The sequence below is a fragment of the Ictidomys tridecemlineatus genome, chromosome 12 (assembly GCF_052094955.1).
Source record: "Ictidomys tridecemlineatus isolate mIctTri1 chromosome 12, mIctTri1.hap1, whole genome shotgun sequence".
Lineage (NCBI taxonomy): Eukaryota > Metazoa > Chordata > Mammalia > Rodentia > Sciuridae > Ictidomys > Ictidomys tridecemlineatus.
The window spans coordinates 106,163,647-106,182,948 of NC_135488.1; the positions used below are offsets into that span (position 1 = coordinate 106,163,647).

General features: G+C 43.9%; 1 protein-coding gene across 1 annotated transcript; it reads right to left on the minus strand.

The window, feature by feature from the left end:
* Positions 1 to 975: 975 nt before the first annotated feature.
* On the minus strand, positions 976 to 9,690 carry LOC101954983 (b(0,+)-type amino acid transporter 1). Its single transcript, XM_005322647.2, has 6 exons — positions 8,897 to 9,690; positions 5,526 to 5,659; positions 5,220 to 5,349; positions 4,161 to 4,285; positions 2,942 to 3,029; positions 976 to 2,468 (listed from the first exon to the last, which is right to left on the minus strand). Exons 1-6 carry the CDS (start codon positions 9,653 to 9,655, stop codon positions 2,238 to 2,240), a joined length of 1,467 nt encoding a protein of 488 aa, XP_005322704.2. The 5' UTR covers positions 9,656 to 9,690; the 3' UTR covers positions 976 to 2,237.
* Between the last annotated feature and the right edge of the window lie 9,612 nt (positions 9,691 to 19,302).

A 19,302-nucleotide genomic window follows, 5' to 3' on the forward strand; every position in this document is an offset into this window, starting at 1 on the left:
AATATTTGTGTCTAATTCCTATTCTGAGCATAGGCAGAGATCTTCCATGATCTGGTGTTTCTGGTCATAGAGGCTGGTAAGTATCTTTAACCTTAAAGGGAATGGAAAGACAGAACTAGGCAAATCTAGGTATAAATTAACCCTTTATTATAGTTTTGGACAAAATGCATCTATCTCAATGTTCAATAGGTCTACAATCAGAGCTGAGAAGAATCTGACATAAAAGTTAAGGAATCAAAGGAGACGTACACAATATTAAGACAAAGAAGCAAAGTCTTGCCTGTTCCAACCACCTATGGGACATCTGTAGGCCCAAGCGAAGAGTCAGTGTTCTCAGTTAAAGTGATTCTCAGGTCCCTGAAGAGTAACCTAGGCAACTGTTATCCTCAGAACCCACACATCAGAGGTGTCATCTACGGGAAAGCTAGTGGAGGACTAATAATGTATTTCCCACCTGTTACCTTCAAAACTAGTAATTTTTAAGTCAAGTAAGAGCAAGTGCCGCTAGAGGGTTTACTTAGGTTTTTCCTCAGTAACAATACTAGCAAATTAATCCAACTGGCCTGGGGGTTATGGGAACCTATCATGTCAGAAGTGTGGGTAGCCTGGGGACCCAATACTTATTACTGGTGTCTGAAGTGAGGGCAGTCTTGTGGGATTGAAACCTAAACCTGTAGCCTGTGCTAATAGGACTTTGCACATGCTAGACATAGTGTCAACATTGAATTGAATTGAATTGAATTGTTAGACTTTGAGTCGATGTCAAAGAAATGGAGAATTAGTGATGGAGCAGACTCACAGGGTGTGGCCTGAATTTGTTGTGGCTTTTTCTTGCCATTTACAGGCTGTTCAGGTCCAGTTTTCAGGAATGGAGAAGCTGAATGGAATTCTCTGCCCCCATCCTTTGAATCTACTCCCAAGATGAACTAAGGGCTGCACTCCCAGCCTGATTCTAGTCACTATATTATTCCTTCTTCCCCAGCTTCTCCTCCATACCGACAGATATCTCTGATCCCTTGCCTCTATTTAGTCCTGTAGCCACATTAGTCTTCTGGGGGCTAATCTAGTCCCTCAATTTTTTCTTATAAAAATTTAACCCAAAGTTGATAACCCTTCCTTGCCACAGTCTGGCTGGGCACAATTCATGAGCCACTTATCAAGCAGAAACGAACTTTATTTTTAGAACACACGCACCACATGAGCTCTTCAGGAATTCCCTCAGAGCCCAACTGCCACCACTGGCTTCCCACGAGCCTCTCAACCCCCCACTCCTCCTGCTCTTGAGGCCGATTGGCTGGGTCGCATGGGCGGAGCCAAAAGAGTCCCCCAGTGAGCAGCTCCGTGGTCTGAAAGGGCGGGAGAAACAGCCCAATGAGCATCACCGCAGACAAGCCAATCAGCTGGCAGCTGGAAGTTTGCTGGGGCCACGTGAGCAAATCAGCTGGAAGTTTGCTGGGGCCACTGTGAGCCAATCAGCTGGAAGTTTGCTGGGGCCCCTTGGCTGTGGCTCTCAACACTTCCTTCCCAGGAAGATACTATCTTAAGGTATCAGATTGTCTTAGAAAATAATAAGTCAGGCAAGGCTTAGGGATAAAGCTCAATGGAAGGGTGTTTGTCTAGCATGTGCAAAGCCCTAAGTTGATCCCCACCACAGCACTGGAAAGGAGAGAGAGAAAGGGAGAAAGGAAAGGAAAAGAAAGAAAAAATCTCAGAGAGGACCATTGGATGGCAGTTGGACCACAAAACAGGAATCAGAACTAGAAAACCGTAAGGGACAAGGCTGCTACACTTTTGAATTCCCACCTCCACTCCCAACCCAAGTCTTCAGGGGCCCATTTCTCAACTATCTCAGTGTGTATCTCCTCATTCTTCTCATCACAGTGGCTTTCTCTATTTCTCTGACCATACAATGGAAGAAGGTCCCATATAGATTCCAGGATATACGATTCTTCAACTCAAGTCACCACCAGAAGATGAACAGGACCACAGAATTCTCATGTCAAAATCCCAAAGAAATAATGATCAAATGACTGATGGCCTATGTGGCTGTGTTGAAGGAGCAGTTCTTAGAGAAGGAGGCCGCTGCCTGGTGAATAACCCAAAACTCAACAGCAACTGTGTTAAAGCACTTAAGAGCTTACCAGAATTCTGCATGGTCAACTTACAGAGAACCTAAAACGGCCACCAGTATGAGGTCTGAAGCAAACAGGGCATGCAGAACCTGTCCAATTCCTCAGTCAACGATTTTTAGTAGTTGGAGCAACTTCCAGAAGCAGCTGCAGATGTAAGGTGGCCATCTGCAAACACCTGGGCTGGCACTGGAAGTAGATAAACAGGAAATACACCAGGAAGCCACTGAGCAGGAACAGGAAGACATATAGGAACTCCATCTGGGGATTGTCGATGATGGGTACCAGGACCAGGCAGAGAGAAGCCAGGAGCATGATGACAGGGATGAAGGTGGGAACCTGCAATGGGCAGAAAGTGGGCATTTGGCCCCTGAGAACTAAGTGATGAAGGGGGGCCTGGAAGGTGATGTATGTTCTCTGTCTCTGTCCCTCCTGCCTGCCTTCCTGTTGCTCCCACAGGCCACTAGCTCTTCTTCCCCAGTCCCTGCCACAAGACCACAACTGGGCTAGCAGGGTAACTGTGAATCTGCAAGGAACATTTTAGGTAGCAAATGTGTACATATATCCTCTGCATTTGTGTCCCAGTGTTCTCCCTCAGGGTCCTCCAGAGGAGAAGTGGATCCCTAGCAGAATCAATGCCTTGGTATCCAGTTGGTCCTCCCTCTGTTCCCCCTCCAAAATTCTCTACCAAATAATGATAGTGGCAACCTCTTATATTCTTCCTCTGGGCCTTAATGAAATTGTGGCCCCAAAGTCTGCCTTATGTGGGAGCCAAGGGTCAGAAAAGCCCTGTGTCTATTTCCAAAGACTACCTTGTAAGTTCGGGGAAGATTCTTCAACTTAATCCGCATGTATAGGAGACAGCTGAAAGTGGTTCCATAGGTGATCCAGGATAGGAAGCTGCAAGGAAAAGTCTGGATCAGGATTTCCCTGATGGGCCCTGACTGGATCAGGAAGAAATGTTCAAAGAGAAGGAGTGTTTGTAATTTTAGAAAGTACAGCCTGGTGGGAATCTCAAAGAAACCCATGCTCTCTGCAGGGTCCAGCACATTCATAGCAGAGTCCCCCTCCCAACCAACCTTTCCCCTAGAGTTAGTGACATTCTCTGTCACATTCCCCAATTTCCACCTGAACAGTGCCCCCAATACTCACTATGGGTTTGATTTTATTCTCACCATATAACGGCTTTATTCTTTCTCATGGGGAAAAGATAAAAGGATAAAAAGCCTGTCTGTTACTTAGTGTTCTTAAGAGAGTCACATCAAGTTCTGTGTGTTCTGTTCCAGATTAATTAAAAAGCAAAGAATGAGAACATGTAATGCCTGAAAAATTACTGAAAACTCTCTTTGTACCCAGACATTATCGTTGCCTGCTGGTTATGTGTCTGCCTACTGACTATGCTTCAAATGAGTTCATGAAATTACAGGTGTATATCACAACAGCTTATGGCTTCTGTCCTGGGGGAATTAGTAAGGTCAGTGTAGGTCTGCGCTGAGTTCGATAGAAGTTATGTTGGTCCAGAATGCAGACCAGATTATAGGAGGAAAATCATGCCAAGTCCAAGGGCTACAAGTAATGTTAATGATGCCCGAATATGCCTTAATATTATCTTAATATCAGAGAAAAGGAACAAGTAAAAAAGAAAAAATGACAAAGCACGAGCCTTTGTCTGTCTCTGGATGAAACATTCAACTTATTGAATTTTGGGGGAATGAGCAAGAGAAGAGAGAGCCATATTTAATTTTGGAAACTGGATAGAAGGGGCTGAAATGTATGAGCACAGCAGGGTCCCTGAGCCTGGGCTTCCAGAAGTGTATGTGTGCTTGTTTTACACCCATGCATGTGTGTGAGTGTGTACACATGGAACTCAAGAAGTCTGCATGCAGTTGTTACATACATGTGCATGTGTGTAAGTAGATGCAGATAGGGGCTCCAGGAAAGCACATACACGTTTCTACATCTGTGCACACATATTAGTATACACACATAGGGGAATACAGATACCCAACCTGGGAAAACAGTTTCACTTGCCTCATTAAGTTCACAAGGATGCTGAAGTTTCCTGGGATGACCAAGACCAAAGCCACGGCCATGGTGAACATCAGGGCTGGAGCTGGTGTGAGGCGACGCACATGAACCATGGACAGAAATCCAGGCTGGGAAGCAGAGTCAGGTGTCAGGCAGGCCCCAGGAGAGCCACAGCGGGTGTCCCTCTCCCAGACAAGCATGCTCTGGACACTGGTGTGCCTAACCTAACAGCCACTGATTATTATGGCTTCCAATGTTTGGTCTCTGTGATTTACTTGGAGTGACCAGGCATAAGGAGGAAAATGTAGAGCAGGTATGGATGGATCATGGGAGGAATCTTAGATTATTGTGAAAGACTGGAATACTGCCTATCAAATATACAGTCTTTCTTTCTCCACCTCTGCAGGAGGAATACAGTTCTCCATCCATTGATGTGAGCCAGGCCATATCACTGGCTTTTGGCCAATAAAATGTGACAAGGACTAAGTATTTTTGCACAGTTTGTCTCAGTCTCTTGAAACCCTGACACTTGCTCTAGGCAAAAAAAAAAAAAAAAATGCTCCAGAAGCCACTACTGCTTTGGCCTGCATCCCTGAGATAAAAGCAGACTTGGTCCAGTGCAAGAAGAGTGACACATGAGCAACAACCAAATGTCGTAGCCAGCCCCTGGGATTTAAGGTCATCTGCTATTCAATATTATTATTAGAGTGGAAGCTAACACAGGTACAAAAAAGCTCTGGGGGAATAGTCATTATATGCCCTCTGTGCCTCATCCTGTGGCCTCTGTACCTTTGTCATACACAAACATCCTAATCATTGACACCCTTCACCCTGCACTACCAGGACCATGATAGCCCTGCACTTGGAAGTAAAGGGATTGAATCAAAGCTGACTGGTGTGCAATGCTCGAGTCCTGCTCTCAAAAGAAAAGAGGGCCAAGTTTACTGGGGGAGTCCTGGTTTGGGCCAAATGTTAAGCTCCAGGCAGGAGAGAGTTGGCAGACCTTTCAGCAGCCCTCTTGCAGCGCCCATCACCTTGCCTGGTCCCAGACCCATCTCTCACCAAGTGGCCTTCTCTTGCAGCCACATAGCACACACGGCTGCCACTGAAGAATATTCCATTGACAGAACCAAATGTTGAGAGTGCAACAGCCAAAGGCACCATCCAGGCCCAGGACCCCAGAACTTGGTTCCTAGGACAACAGAGGGGAACTCTGTCAGCAACCTGGAAGAAGGTCACAAAGCCCCACGCAGAAATGAAGCAAACAGTATGTTCAAAGGCAAGTTCAAATACACACCAAGTGCCAAACTTTCCTCATCCTGGAATCTCTGTGGGGTGTCCAAGGGACACAGCAAGTGACTCACTTACCCCCAGCTCACAGCCACAGCATCAGAGGAGAGGATCTCACTGGATGACAGCACTAGCAGGTAACTGATATTGACCAGGACATACAGACTAGTGACCAGAGGGATGGCGATCATCAGTGCACACACCAGGTTCTGCTGCAGGGTCAGAAAGAGGAGGGCATGTGTTAGCCAGTGAGGTCTTTCTGGACCCCCGTGCTGAGCTTGTCCGACTGTAGAGCATTGTGCCAGGTCCTGAGGGATGAGAGTCAGATGCAGCTCCTCCATGAGCCCACAATCCCCATGGGACAGGCACACATTCAGGAAGATAGGCTGGGGGCCTCATGAGGCACTGGGAAAAGTCAAAGCTGTAGAGGTACAAAGGGGTTGCTGGGGTGGGGGAGAGACAAAAACATCACCAAAGCATCCAAAATAAGGAGGACCTTATGCTAGGCTCTACTTGCATAGAAGAGATTCAAGCAGGTGGAAAGGAGAGAGAATCTTGGCAGGGCAACCATGGTAGCCAACTACAGAGAAGAAGAGAGGAAAGTTAAAGATCCTAGTCAGGCATGGTGGTACACACCCATAATCCTACAGACTCAGGAGACTGAGGCAGGAGGATCACAAGTTCAACGCCAGCCTCAGAAACTTTGTGAAGCCCTAAGCAACTTAGCGAGACTCTAAAAGGGCTGGGGATGTGGCTCAGCGGTTAAGCACCCCTGGGTTTGATCCTGGGTTTAAAAAAAAATAGATCTCATGAGTCTGTTTTGCACTAGATAGAATCCTCCCCTAATTAAGCATCTGCCACTGATTAGCATATCTTCTCCTCTTCAGCTTTTTTTTTTTTTTTTTTTACAAAAAAGGCAATTTCTAGACCTCTCTGCCAAGGTTGAGGTCAGCCAGCAGAAAACCTTGAAGGTAGGGATGGGAGAGTGAGCCTAAGGACATTGAGGATGGAGCTATCATCTTAGGACCAATTTCAGGTCTCCGAGGCTGGCCTCAGTAATGGAACTCTCCTCACTCCTCCTTGTGTTTCCTTAGGACACAACATGCCCTCCCCTTTCTGGCCTCCAGATTCATGTTCATATTGCTTTTATGGAACTATGTAGGCACAAAACACATCGCACCTTTGAGGCAATGGATCTTCATATGGTGCAGGTCCTTTCTCAGGTCCCTTACAGCTCTAAAACCTGGAAATCTGGGCATAAAAAGAAATTGCCCCAACTACAGCATGAGCATTCTAGTCAATTCTTATCACCCCAGTGCTGCAATCTGATTGTGCCTAGGTCTAGACAAGGCCACCTGTAGCAAAGGTGATCCAGGGTTGTCCCTCCCCTTGTGGGAGGCCCTCAACAAGGTGAGCACCCAGCATGTATGACTTAGCCTCACACATAGTAAGAGGCAAGGAGCCTGGTATGCTTTTACACTTGACCTCTCCCTGGGCAGCCTTCCAACAAGGAATCAACTGTGATAATGTCAGAGCCCTGAGGTGTGGCCTGGATAGGATTCTGGCCAAGATATCACAAGAGCAGTGAGATCTCCAGATTCATGCTCAGATACCTTAATTCTTCATACAAATCCCTGGGAATCTGAACATAATGCTATCTTATTGGGGAGGAAAATATGAAACTAACAAAGATTCTCCTAATATGTGCTTTAGAGGGCCAAGTTAGAGTTAAAGCAGAATCTCAAATGCCAGCATTCAGAAGACCTGCTTAGATTTTTGTTTTTAAAAACGTTCATCAATAATGTTCTGAGCCAGGTGTGGAGGCACATGCCTGTAATCCCAACAGCTCTGGAGGCTGAGACAGAATTGTGAGTTTAAAGCCAGCTTCAATAACATCAAGGCACTAAGCAACTCAGTGAGACCCTGTCTCTAAATAAAATACAAAATAGTGCTCAGCATGTGGCTCAGTGGTCGAGTGCCCCCGGTACAAAAAAAAAAAAAAAAAAAAAAAAGAAGAAGAAAGAAATGCTCTGATATAGCAGGGATCAGCAGACTATGGCCATGGACCCCATCCAGCCTGCCATCTGGTTTTGTTAATAAAGTTTTGTTTGAATACAGCCAAATTCCTTTGTTTTCCTGTGGCTGTTTCCATACTACCACAACAGGATTCAATAGTTGTGACAGAAACTGTATGACCCACAGAGTCTAAGATCTCAACTTTCTGATTCTTTGTGGGAAAACTCTGCCAATCCCCACTGTAAGCATGGGAGCTTGTCTTACCCATCCTTAGGCCCTATTCCATTTCCCTAGCTCAGCTCTGAGCCCAAGACCTGGATTCAGAGAGAGACTGCTGTCGTTGTGATATGAAGGAGTCAATCCCTGAATGCCTCCGTTCTGAAGCCCTCTGCCCATCTCGGAGCCAGCCTGACCGCATGCTATCCGTTCCCCTAAGAGCTACAACTGTACAGCTGTTTAAGGCACTCAGAGCCCAAGCTTTCTCCATGGGTCATGACACCACTGATACCTGAGAGCCATGTGAGGAGGCAAAACAGCTAAAATGGCTTTCATTTTACTGGCAAAGAACTGAAGTACAAGAAATTATAGGCAAAAATAAAACTTAAGTCCAAAGTTTTTCTCTGTCTCCCCAACTCACTCTCTCTCTCTCCCTTTCTCCCCGCCCCTCTCTCTCTCTGTCTGCCCTTAGACTTAGGTCTCCAAGATCTTCTTCCCCAAAACTCCCCTCAAGAGAGCCTTGCCAAGACTCAGAAAGTTGCAGTGGCCTCTGAGCCAGCCCAGTGGACCCAGGGCGAAGGCTTTGAAGTTCTCATTCTGTGAGAATTTAAGACCCCTTCAAGGGAAAAAGAAACCAAACAAATAGCATCCTCAGCAAATAGATGTAGAACAAAAACTTAACATCCACAGTACCCAAACATCCAAATGCTCCGCGTCCTGAGGTGCCCTGAAGGACTAATCAGTTCCAGGTTCATGAGTGGTGTGAGCAGGCAGCACTGGCTTGTTCTCTTGTCCCAAAATATGCTATAGCCAGTAGTGTTTCCCAGGCTTCAGCTACTATGAATTATCTGCTACAATGTGCTGGAAAGAACAATTCAGGAAATATTGACCATCAAGCATGACCTCTTCCTAACAATTTGAAGTCAAAATAATGTCCCCTCTAAACCTCAGTTTTCCCATGTGAAAAAATGGATGATAATGCCTACCTCACAGGTAGGAAGATGAGACCCTGGGTATCATAAAGTTCTCTACTTTCTTGAGAGGTCATTATTTGGACAGTGAATTGAGCATTCAAGTCTCACAAGTGCAGGATGGAAACCCTTATTTCCGGCTGAGTTATTTGTGAATTTGGTCACCCCAAATTTAAATAATCAGAACTTAAATAGCTAGAGCTGTCAATTCAGAGATTTACCCTCAGAGTGGCAACATAGACTCACCTTTGGATTCCTAAGTTCCTCCAACATATAGTTGATGCTATTCCAGCCTTCAAAGGACCACAGCCCCTGGTAGAAAGCCATGCCAATGTGCCCTGCATGCTGCGTTGTGTTGTGGAAGGCAGACAAAAGGAATTCTGTACGGGCATGGCCCTGGACTAGCACCACAACCCCACCCACCACAATGACCAGCAATGAGAACACTTTGGCAGCTGTGCATACATTCGTCAGCATGGTGGCCAGCCGGGAGCTCCAGAAGTTGACCAGCATCAGCAGCAGAATGCAAGAGACAGCCACACTCTTGACTACAGCCTGGGGAACTGAGGGGCAGCCAGAGTAAAAGGGAGCCAGTGCATACTCAGCAAAACCGAGAGAGATGGCAGCCATGGAGGCTGGTCTGCCCACCAGCACAAATATATAGACGTCCAGGAAGGCTGGCAAAGAGCCAAATGTCCGCAAGATGTAGACATACTCTCCCCCAGATTCAGGAACCAGGGCACTTAGTTCAGCATAGCACAGGGCACCCAGCATTACCAGGAGACCACAGAGTGCCCAGATCACAAGACTGGCCCCAGGGCTGCCCGTGTAGACCAAGACCCCCTGTGGAGACATGAAGATGCCAGAGCCAATCATACAGCCAGCAACCAGGGACACAGCGCTCCACAGACCCATCTCCCTTCTCAGCAGAAGTCCCTGTGCTCCACTGCCCGACTCTTGCCCTGCCACCTGAACACTGCCATTTCTTTCCTTACGTCTCTCCATCTCAAAACTTCAACAGACACTACCACCGTAGTGATGAGAGGCACTCACGTTGGTGAGAGGCCACGGCTCTGGTACTTATTTATAGGCTTGCAGAAGGAGTTAATGATTATAGCACTGGAGGGCATCTGAGCCAGCGTTCAAAGAGCCAGGGTGTGGTTTAGAAGGAGCTGATCCAGGCAGCACCTGTCTGACTGGGACCCCAGACAGGCAGTCTGCAGGAGCTGCTTGCCAAACAGTCCAGCAGAGCAGAAGTCAAGGAAAGAGAGGTTTTAATGGAAACCTCTGTTGCTGGCTGAGCGTGTGGCTCAGTGGTAGAGCACTTGCCTAGCTAGCATGGGGAAGAGCCTGGGTTCCATCCCTCGCACTTCAAGAAGGAAAAGACATAAAAGAAATCTGTTTCCAGTTCCACAGAAATACTTGGTGAACCACTCTCAAAGGACTGCTCTGTACCCAAGAGCAGCTGAACAGCTGCACATCAGGAGCCTAAGACATTCTTAGGACAGTTTTCTCAACCAATTTATCAGGAAACATGGTTTCCAATGCAGACACCCTATAATGAAAACAGCATGAAACTTTCCTTAAAAAAGAACCAAGATGGACAAAGGAGAGGATCAAGACAGTCCAGGACAGAGCTTGTCCCCAGCAAGAAGGGAGGAGATGTTTAAGGCGCAGGTTCTGGGATGAGATGGTTGAGTTGAAATTCTGGGTCTAGGACCGCACATTTGTTTGACCTTGGACAAGATTCTGAACTCCACCTTACTCACCTGTCAATTAATAATAATTCCTACCACATGAAATTGCTCTAAAAATTATAACATGGCCCATTTGAAGTAGCTAAAATTGTATAAAATGCCTAGTGAGCTGTACTTCAGTTAGCCATTACTAAGAGTTTTATTAGTGCATCTAGTGGGGGGAAGGGTTGATTAGAAGACTAGAGGACTTATATATTTATATATATATAATATTAAATTATATATTTAACACTAAAATTTATTAATCTAAAAATAATGTTCTTTTCAGGTTAGAGTATGTAACTATTGTATGGATCAACTTTTTATTTTTTATTTTTTATTTATTTTTTTTTTTTTAATATTTATTTTTTAGTTCTCGGCGGACACAACATCCTTGTTGGTATGTGGTGCTGAGGATCGAACCCGGGCCGCACGCATGCCAGATGAGCGCGCTACCGCCTGAGCCACATTCCCAGCCCCAACTTTTTATTTTTTAAATATTAAATAATAAACCAGGTGTGGTGGCATATGCCTATAATCCCAGTGACTCAGGAGCCTGAAGCAGAAGGATCACAAGTTTGAGGCCAGCCTCAGAAATTTAGCAAGGTCCTATTTCAAAATAAAATCTAAAAAGGGATAGGGATGTAGCTCATTGGTAAAGCATCCCTTGGTTCAATCCCCAGTACCAAAATAATAATGATAATAAATAGACCATTTACTAATATTGTGATAGAAGGGCCACTGGAATTCACCATCACTGTGAGAGTAGAGATATGACATCCAAAGTAGCACAGAGATACTTGCAGTCTTCCAACAGGTCAGTCTAGCTCAAGCCAGCCACATGGACTACTTGGATCTCATGCACATGTGCAATTATTAAAGCTCTTCACAGATGCAAGGGGCATCACTGCCACAGTTCCTTGGATGTCCATCCTCACCTCTCACCTCTGTTCCAGCGAAGATTATGGAGATTATGAACTTAGGTCCTCAGGAAATGTGAAGCCATTTTCTCTGGAAAATCCCTGGAGAGGCAGCCCACCAATATTCCTGCTCAGTTGGAAGAAGAAGAGGAAAAAGAAGTAGATGAGAGAAAAGCAGATAGAAAAACTGGAAAGAAAGAAGAGAGAGAGAGAAAGAGACCTAAAGGCAAAAGGAAGAGCCTTCCTAGCAGTATACACTGGTGATATTTAACTTACTATTATATAACTAAGACATCAAAATTTCAACACTCTCCTTCTCCCAGGACTGTTGTTGGCAGATGTTGTGGAAATTAGACAATTGCAGATTGAGAACAGTCCACAAGATTACCCACACCTCTGACACCAGTTGCAAATTTAGGTGATCCAAGACCATACTTGGGTTCCATAACTTACTACGGGACCTACAGAATCCACTGAAAGCTTTCATACACATGGTTATGGCCTATTACACCTAGGGAATGTGGGTTAACATTACCCAAGGGAGGAAGTACATAGAGAAGATTCCAGGAGAGTTCCAAACGGATCTTCCACTTGTCCTCTCCCACAGAGTCAGTGTGACCCGCTCAGAAGCAATGTGTGACAACACATACATGATTTTCCAGCTTCTAGGAGCCTGGGTGTCCAGAGTCTTTACTGAGGTTGAGCTTCTGTCATTAGGCATGGTTGATTGCTCACATGGCTAATCTCAGTCTCCAGTCCCCAAGAAGGGACTTTATGACCCAGATCCTTACCCCAAATCACATCATTGCTATTTGGTGACCTAAGATCCCCAGGCAAATAAAGACACTTCTGTCAAGAAGGATATTTCAATGTCTTTAGAGATGACCTTCTAGAAGCTGAAAGCAAGTTCCAGACCTCTCTTTGGGCCAGGTTAAATTCTTTTTTATTTATTTTTTTTTGTTGTAGTTGAACACAATACCTTTATTTCACTTACTGATTTTTATGTGATGCCGAGGATCAAACCCAGGTTCTCGCACGTGCAAGGTGAACACTCTATTGCTGAGCCACAACCCCAGCCCCAGGTTAAATTCTTTACTGTACAGGTATAGAAGAACCTGTGGCCTAAAGAACATTATGAGAACATAGTAGAGATTTTCATTGTTGTTTTGGGGATGGAACCCAGGGCTTCATGCATGCTAAGCATATACTCTACCACTGATCTACACCCCCAGCTCCTAAAGATTATTGTAATCACTCATTTTGTCATGCAGTATAATTAAAGAGGAAGGTTCAAAATACCAGGCTTGGATCCAGGCAAAAATGGAGAAGGTCTTCTCTCCCCAACTTTGTGACATACTTTGTCATCTCAATCTGGAACTTCACGTACCCATATTCCCAGAGATGAATAAAGTGGAATCACATATCAGGGTCACATTTTCTTAGTACTCAAAGCTGACTGAGTCCCCTGAAACCTCACCTAAGAAGAGAACCTGAAGCATGTAAATCTTTACTGTAAGAGATGGGTCCTCCCTATGAAGCCCAGAGTGCCCCCAAACTTCTGACCTCAAGGAATCCTTGGGGAAGTAAGGATTTCTGAATCATGCCACTGTGCCTACCTTTTGGGGGCCTTCCTTTATACAAGATTGGCTACAATAGGAAACTCCAAAAAGTCTGCTACTCCCTAAAAACAACAAAATGTGTGTGTGTGTGTGTGTGTGTGTGTGTGTGTGTGTGAGAGAGAGAGAGAGAGAGAGAGAGAGAGAGAGAGAGAGAGAGAGAGAGAGAGAGATCGGTCCTGGGAATTGAACCTAGAGATGGTGAAATTGGACCACCAGCTGGTAAATAAAGATGGTTCCATCTCCTGCTTTTTAAGATTGACTTGGTGATTTATTGCAATCTTACCATAACATTTTCCTTCTTCAAAGCCTCTGTGGTGGCTTTATAGACGTGAGCCACACCAAATTGGAATTACAGGCATGAGCCATATCAGATGTTCTCTCACAGGTGGGCTCATATTGGTCATCTCAGGAGGTCAAGACCCTCTCAAAGCAAGGTCAAGACCCTCGCAAAACAGCTCCCACAACTAGACATGGAGGGTACCTCACTCTGCGTCAGAGGATCTGGGACTCTTGTGGGCCTGAGAGTCACAGCCTTGACTCTGGTGATCATCTCGCTGGGGCCTCCAAAACGCTACGGTGAGATTGCAATAAATCGCTAAGTCAATCTCTTTTTTTAAAGGATTTTAAAATATTTTTTTAGTTGTAGTTGGGCACAATAACTTTATTTATTTGTTTTTATGTGGTGCTGAGGATCAAACTCAGGGCCTCGCACATGCTAGGTGAGCAATATGCCGCTGAGCCACAACCCCAGCCCCAATCACCAAGTCAATCTTAAAAACAGGAGACAGAACCATCTTTATTCACCCAGCTGGTGGGCCAAGGGACAGGCTGGAAGTCTGTCACCATCTTTGACACCATCTAAGGACTAGAGTACACCTTTATAGTCCAAAACCACATTAATTGTAAGTGGCTATTGCTATGATTCAAAACCATAAACACGGGGCTGGGGTTGTGGCTCAGTGGTAGAGTGCTCACTTGGCATGTGTAAGGCAGTGGGTTCGATCCTCAGCACCACATAAAAATAAATAAATAAAATAAAGGTATTGTGTCCATCTACAACTAATATATATATATATATATATATATATATATATATATATATAGCCATAAACAAACATCATGGGATCTAAAATCATAAGCAGAAGGGGAAGTAGGTCAAAACGACCCTACTTGAGTACAAGTTAAAGAATGGTTACTAACGTCTAGACAATCATTTTCTGACAGGGTGCATTGTCAAAAAAAAAAAGGAACCCAAAAGAGAACAATTTTACATTGATAAGAAGAACAGAACACTTTGCATTTGTAAGCAGGATCAGGATAGCAGAGGTGGAGTTTTCTCATGGGAGAAGCATTTTGTACAAGACATGGAGTCTCAGGGTAAAATGGGGTCTGTTCAGTCACTGGCCATGTAGCCTGGCCCATAACACTACCACCAAGTTACATTCTTAGCCCCTTTTTATTTCTTTCAATCTTTCTCTTTCTTTCTTTTTTCCCCTTCTCTTTCCTTCTTTCTTTTTTTTTCTTTAATTTAAACAACACAAATTTATTATCTTAAACAGCTCTGTAGGTCACAAACCCCAGTGTTTATAGGTCACAAACTCTGGGCTAAAAATCATGGTATCGTATGCGTCTTCCTTTTTGAAAGTTCTTGGGAAAACCCATTTCTTTCCTTATTGGTGTGTGGGCAGAAGTCATTTTCTTGCAGTTGTAGGATTGACATTTCCACTTTCTTGCTGGCTACCCGCTGGAGGCCATTCCCAGATTCTAGAGCCCACCCATATTTATTGGTTCATGACCCACATCTTCCATTTTCAAAGCAGCAACTGGTAGATCAAGTCCCTGTCCTTCCTCAAGTCCTTCTTCCTTCCAACTTGTCTCTCTCTTTAGCTTGAAAAATTCTGTGTTGAAGGACACATATGACTAAAGTCCATCCCTTTTTATTTTATTTTGAGACAAGGTCTTACTACATTGCCTAGGCTGGCTTCAAACTTGCAACCTCCTGCCTCACTCTCCCAAGTCACCGGGATTACAAGTGTGCACCATTGTACCAAACTAGCAATGAGGGAAAAAAACTGTCAGAATCAACTTTTTTCTCAGAATTCTGAAAACTGAGCTAAAGCTTGCCTAATCGGGGAAGTACCTAAATTAGGAAAATAGCTGGATTCTGATAAAGACAGGGAACTTTGTGTCATTTTAACTTATTCTGGCATCTCCTACTCTCACGCTCATCAGTAAAAATAACAGCTTCAGTTCCTAGTATCAGAAACTGTCCTGGAGGAAGCAGGATGGGAGCTCGAAGAATTGTAACTGTTGTTTTTTTAATTGTTTTTATTTGTTTTAATTAGTTATTTAACTGTCTGGTAGATCTCTGGAAGATCAGCTCAAAGGCTTGCCTTTATGTCACCTAACTTGGAACTTGGCCAGGATGGAAGCAGCAGGCAGCAGTTAACAACAGGACAAACAATATGCTAACCAAAGTTTCTTGGAAGGAAAAGCTGGGGAATGAGACCTTTTGGGGAATAAGGGTTTTGGAAACCTCAGACATATTTCTGAGAATCTATATGGCCACATCCATACCAGAGTCTGTACATACTTGGAAAACCCCAAGAAGTTTCTAAATTCACCTCTGTTTGCTCTTCCCTCAAGTTTCTGTGAAAACAGAAAGTGAAGGCTAAGGCAGGGTTGTAGACTGCCTATTGCATGGTAAAGATGTGTCCCAACATATACTCAGAGTCCATGTGCAAACACTGGAAGTTTTTTGTATCAGGTGTTAAAGGAAATCTCTCTTTAATCGTTACTAAAACCCATGGAAAATGGAATCTAATTGAGTGTACAGAAATAAACCCATATGTTTATGGTCAACTGACTTTCATCAAAGTTCATTCAATGGAGAAGCTTTTTGCAACATATGGTCCTGAAGTGCTGGCTATCTATACAAGAAAGAATGAACAAGTGCACACTTTAAGCAGCACATGTACTAAAACTGAAATGATGAATATGAAAAAATTCTATCTCACATCATGTACAAATTAACTTAAAATGGATCAAAGACCCCAATGTGAGTTAAAATTATAAAATTCTTAGAGGGAAAGGTTCTTGTAAATCTTCATAGCCTTGGATTAGGTGATTCCTTAAATATGCCACCACATTCAAGCAACAAAAGAAAAAAAGATAAATTAGAGTTTATCAAAATTTAAAACACTTCTGCATCAAAGGATACTAGCAAGAAAGTGAAAAGGCAACACAAATGAGAGATAATAATTGCAAATCATGTATCTGAGAAGGTTCTAATATTCCAGATCTATAAATAACTCTGAATAAAAAAATCCTAATTTTTAAAAGTGGGCATAAGATTAGAATAGACATTTCTTCAAACAAGATATTTAAATGACCATCAAACACATGAAAAGATGCCCAACATCATATGCCATTAAGGAAAAGCAAATAAAAGTCACAATGTTAGTAAGAATGTGGAGAAACTTGAATCTTCGTGCACTGCTGGTAGGAAATGTAAAGTGGGAAAGTCACTGTGGAAAAATAGTTTATCAGTTCCTCAAAAATTTAAACTGAAAGTTACTCCATGAACCAGGATGTTATTTTGCTTTCTGTTATTGTAACAAATATCTGAGATAAATCAACTTAAAAAGAGAAAACATTGCTTTGGCTCACACTTTGGGAGGCTTCATTCCATGGTTGGGCAGATCCATAGCTTTTAGGCCTATGGCAAGGCAGCACACCATGGTGAGAGAGCACAGTGGAGCCAGCCAGTGCTCCATGGCAGCCACAAAGCAAAAGCAAGAAGGAGGGAGGGGCCAGGTTCCAATATCCTCTTCAAGGGCACACCCCCAGTGACCCAACTTCCTCCTTCTAGGCTCCATCTCTTCAAGATTCTACCACCTCCCAGTAATACTGGGAGACCATGCCTTCAACATATGGACTTTTGGAGGAAATTATAGCACACAGTAATTCAACTCTTGGGAATTGAAAACAGTTCACACAAACTCTCACATGAATTTTCACAGTAGTACATTTTTTTTTTTTAAGACAGGATTTTGCTATCTTGCTAAATTACCCAGGCTGGCCTCAAACTTGTGATCTTCCTTCTCCGCTTCCTAAGTTGCTGGGATTACAGATAAGCACCACTAAACTTGTCAGTAGTGTTATTCTTAAAAACCCAACAAGGAAATCAGTCAATAATTTGGCTATTGACCAGTAAATGAGTAGATAAATAAAATGTGGTATAGCCAGCAGGCATGGTGGTTGCATACCTGTAATCCCAACAACTCAATAGGATCAAAAATTCAAGCCCAGCTTAGCAACTTAATGAGAACCTGCCTCAAAATAAAAAATGAAAAGAGTCTGGGAACATAGCTCAGTTGTAGAGCTAACCCTGGGTTCAATACTGAAAAAAAAAAAAGTGATACATTCAAATAACAGAATATTATTGAGCCATAAAAAGAATGAAGTGTTAATTTATGTAACTAAATGGATAAAATTCAAAAACATTATGCTAATTGAAGGAAGTTGCTGCAGTCTGGCTAGGCACAAAATCACGAGCCACTCAAGCAGGAACAAACTTTATTTTTTGAAACTGCAGCCAATGCCCTGTACGCCCCCAGGAAGAATCCCCATCGACCCACATGGCGTTCTCCCCAACCCCAGAGTAAGTTCCTCCCCCGAATTCTCTCCTACAGTACTTCCCCAACCAATGGGAACTCTCCAGGAGTCCCGTAGCAGGCTGAGATGAACAGCAGGAGTCCAATATCCATATGAATGCAAATCTTAACATAATCATATCATCTCAATGACTAGCTGGCATCACCTTTCAACCAAAAATGCCACATGCATCATATTACTTGGCTGTGGTTCTTAACAGGAAGTCAGACATAAAAGGCTACAAATTGTTTGATTGCATTTATATATTGCATTTATATAAAATGTCTGGGATAGGTAAACGAATAAAAACAGAATATGGATGAGTGGTTGCCAAGGGCTGAGGAGAGGGAAGATGAGAGTAACTAATAGATATGGAGTTTCTTTTTTGAATGATAAAAATCTTCTGGAATTTTATAGTACTTGTGGTTGTACAACATTATGAATTTAAAAAAAAACACTGAACTTTACCTTAAAATGGTTAATTTAATGTTATATAAATTTTATCTCAGTTACTTTCATATGAAAAGATCTTTTTGGAGGATGTGTGCAAGTGCTGCATTCTTTTTAAAAATGTTATTTATATGACAGTAGAATGCATTTGGATTCATTGTATACAATTGAAATGCTGCATTCTTTAGCTTCAAGGGGAACTTGCCTCTGTTCCCCTCACGGGGGTAGCAGGAAGTCCAGTCTCTTCTTGTGGTTTTCCCCCCAGTAACCCAAGGCCCCAGGACTGCTTATGCTCCTCTGGGAGTCAGCCCACTTGTCAGTCACATGCTGCTCTTCTGGGAGGGCAGAAGGGGGAGACCTCTTTTGGAGACCAGACCCAGCATTTACTAGCTTCTAAAGAACCCCATCTGTTGACCTTGGCTTCCACCACTGCATAATGAACACCACCACGTGCCTAGAAAGTCAGCGCTGTGGACATAGAAGATACTGGTCACAAATGTAAACTCTTGATCTAATACTAGCTAAATATTAACCTAGCTTAAATGAGGCATGCATGTACCCCCTCACGAGCCCCTCCCCCACACACACACAGTTCTTGTTTAGCTCTAGAAATGACATGATCCAATTCCATCATCTTTACTGGTAATGATACTGAATATAGGGAGAGTTGGGTCCAGGCCACATACTCACCTTGGACTCCAGCTATGATGAGTGGTGACACTATACACAGCAACAGTGAACACCACAAAATAATCCTCCCTGTTCCTCCCCAGAATGTATCTGCATGCAAGTAGGGTCTTAGGTATTTGCATGGCACTGGGGGAGAAGGGCCTTAGGAGTAGGCATGAAGGACATCGCTATGCCTCTGGGTCCTATGGATATAGCAACAATGAGCTTTATCCACCTGGACACTGTGTATCAGGTGGGCACCCATCACTATGGTCTATGACTGGCAGAGTTTTCAGCCTGGTCTAGCTCAGGCAGGTCCTAGCGGTTCTCCCCTCCCTGAGTGACACCTACCTCATTAATACTAGTGTAGGACCTGAGGATTCTCAGCTACATTCATCTGGCCTGAGGCTTAAACTAGCCATCCCTTACCCACTGTGCTGGTACCACAGTGCCTTCTGCCATGGCAGCTTGCTGATTCTCCACACAGCTACCAAGGACACCCTGGAGAACATCTAGGTCTTTCCCACTGCATGTGGGAATCCAGGGAGCACAAGCTCAGGCCCTTCTCCTACACAACCATGCCAGACAGACATGCACAGGGT

Coding starts and splice junctions, on each gene's coding strand:
- LOC101954983 (XM_005322647.2), bottom strand. CDS start 9,655: ATGGAGAGACGTAAGGAAAGAAATGGCAGTGTTCAGGTGGCAGGGCAA. Junction 4,286..5,219: donor CTGCAAGAGAAGGCCACTTG/GTGAGAGATGGG, acceptor TCTGCTTCCCAG/CCTGGATTTCTGTCCATGGT. Junction 2,469..2,941: donor ATCTTCCCCGAACTTACAAG/GTAGTCTTTGGA, acceptor TGCCCATTGCAG/GTTCCCACCTTCATCCCTGT.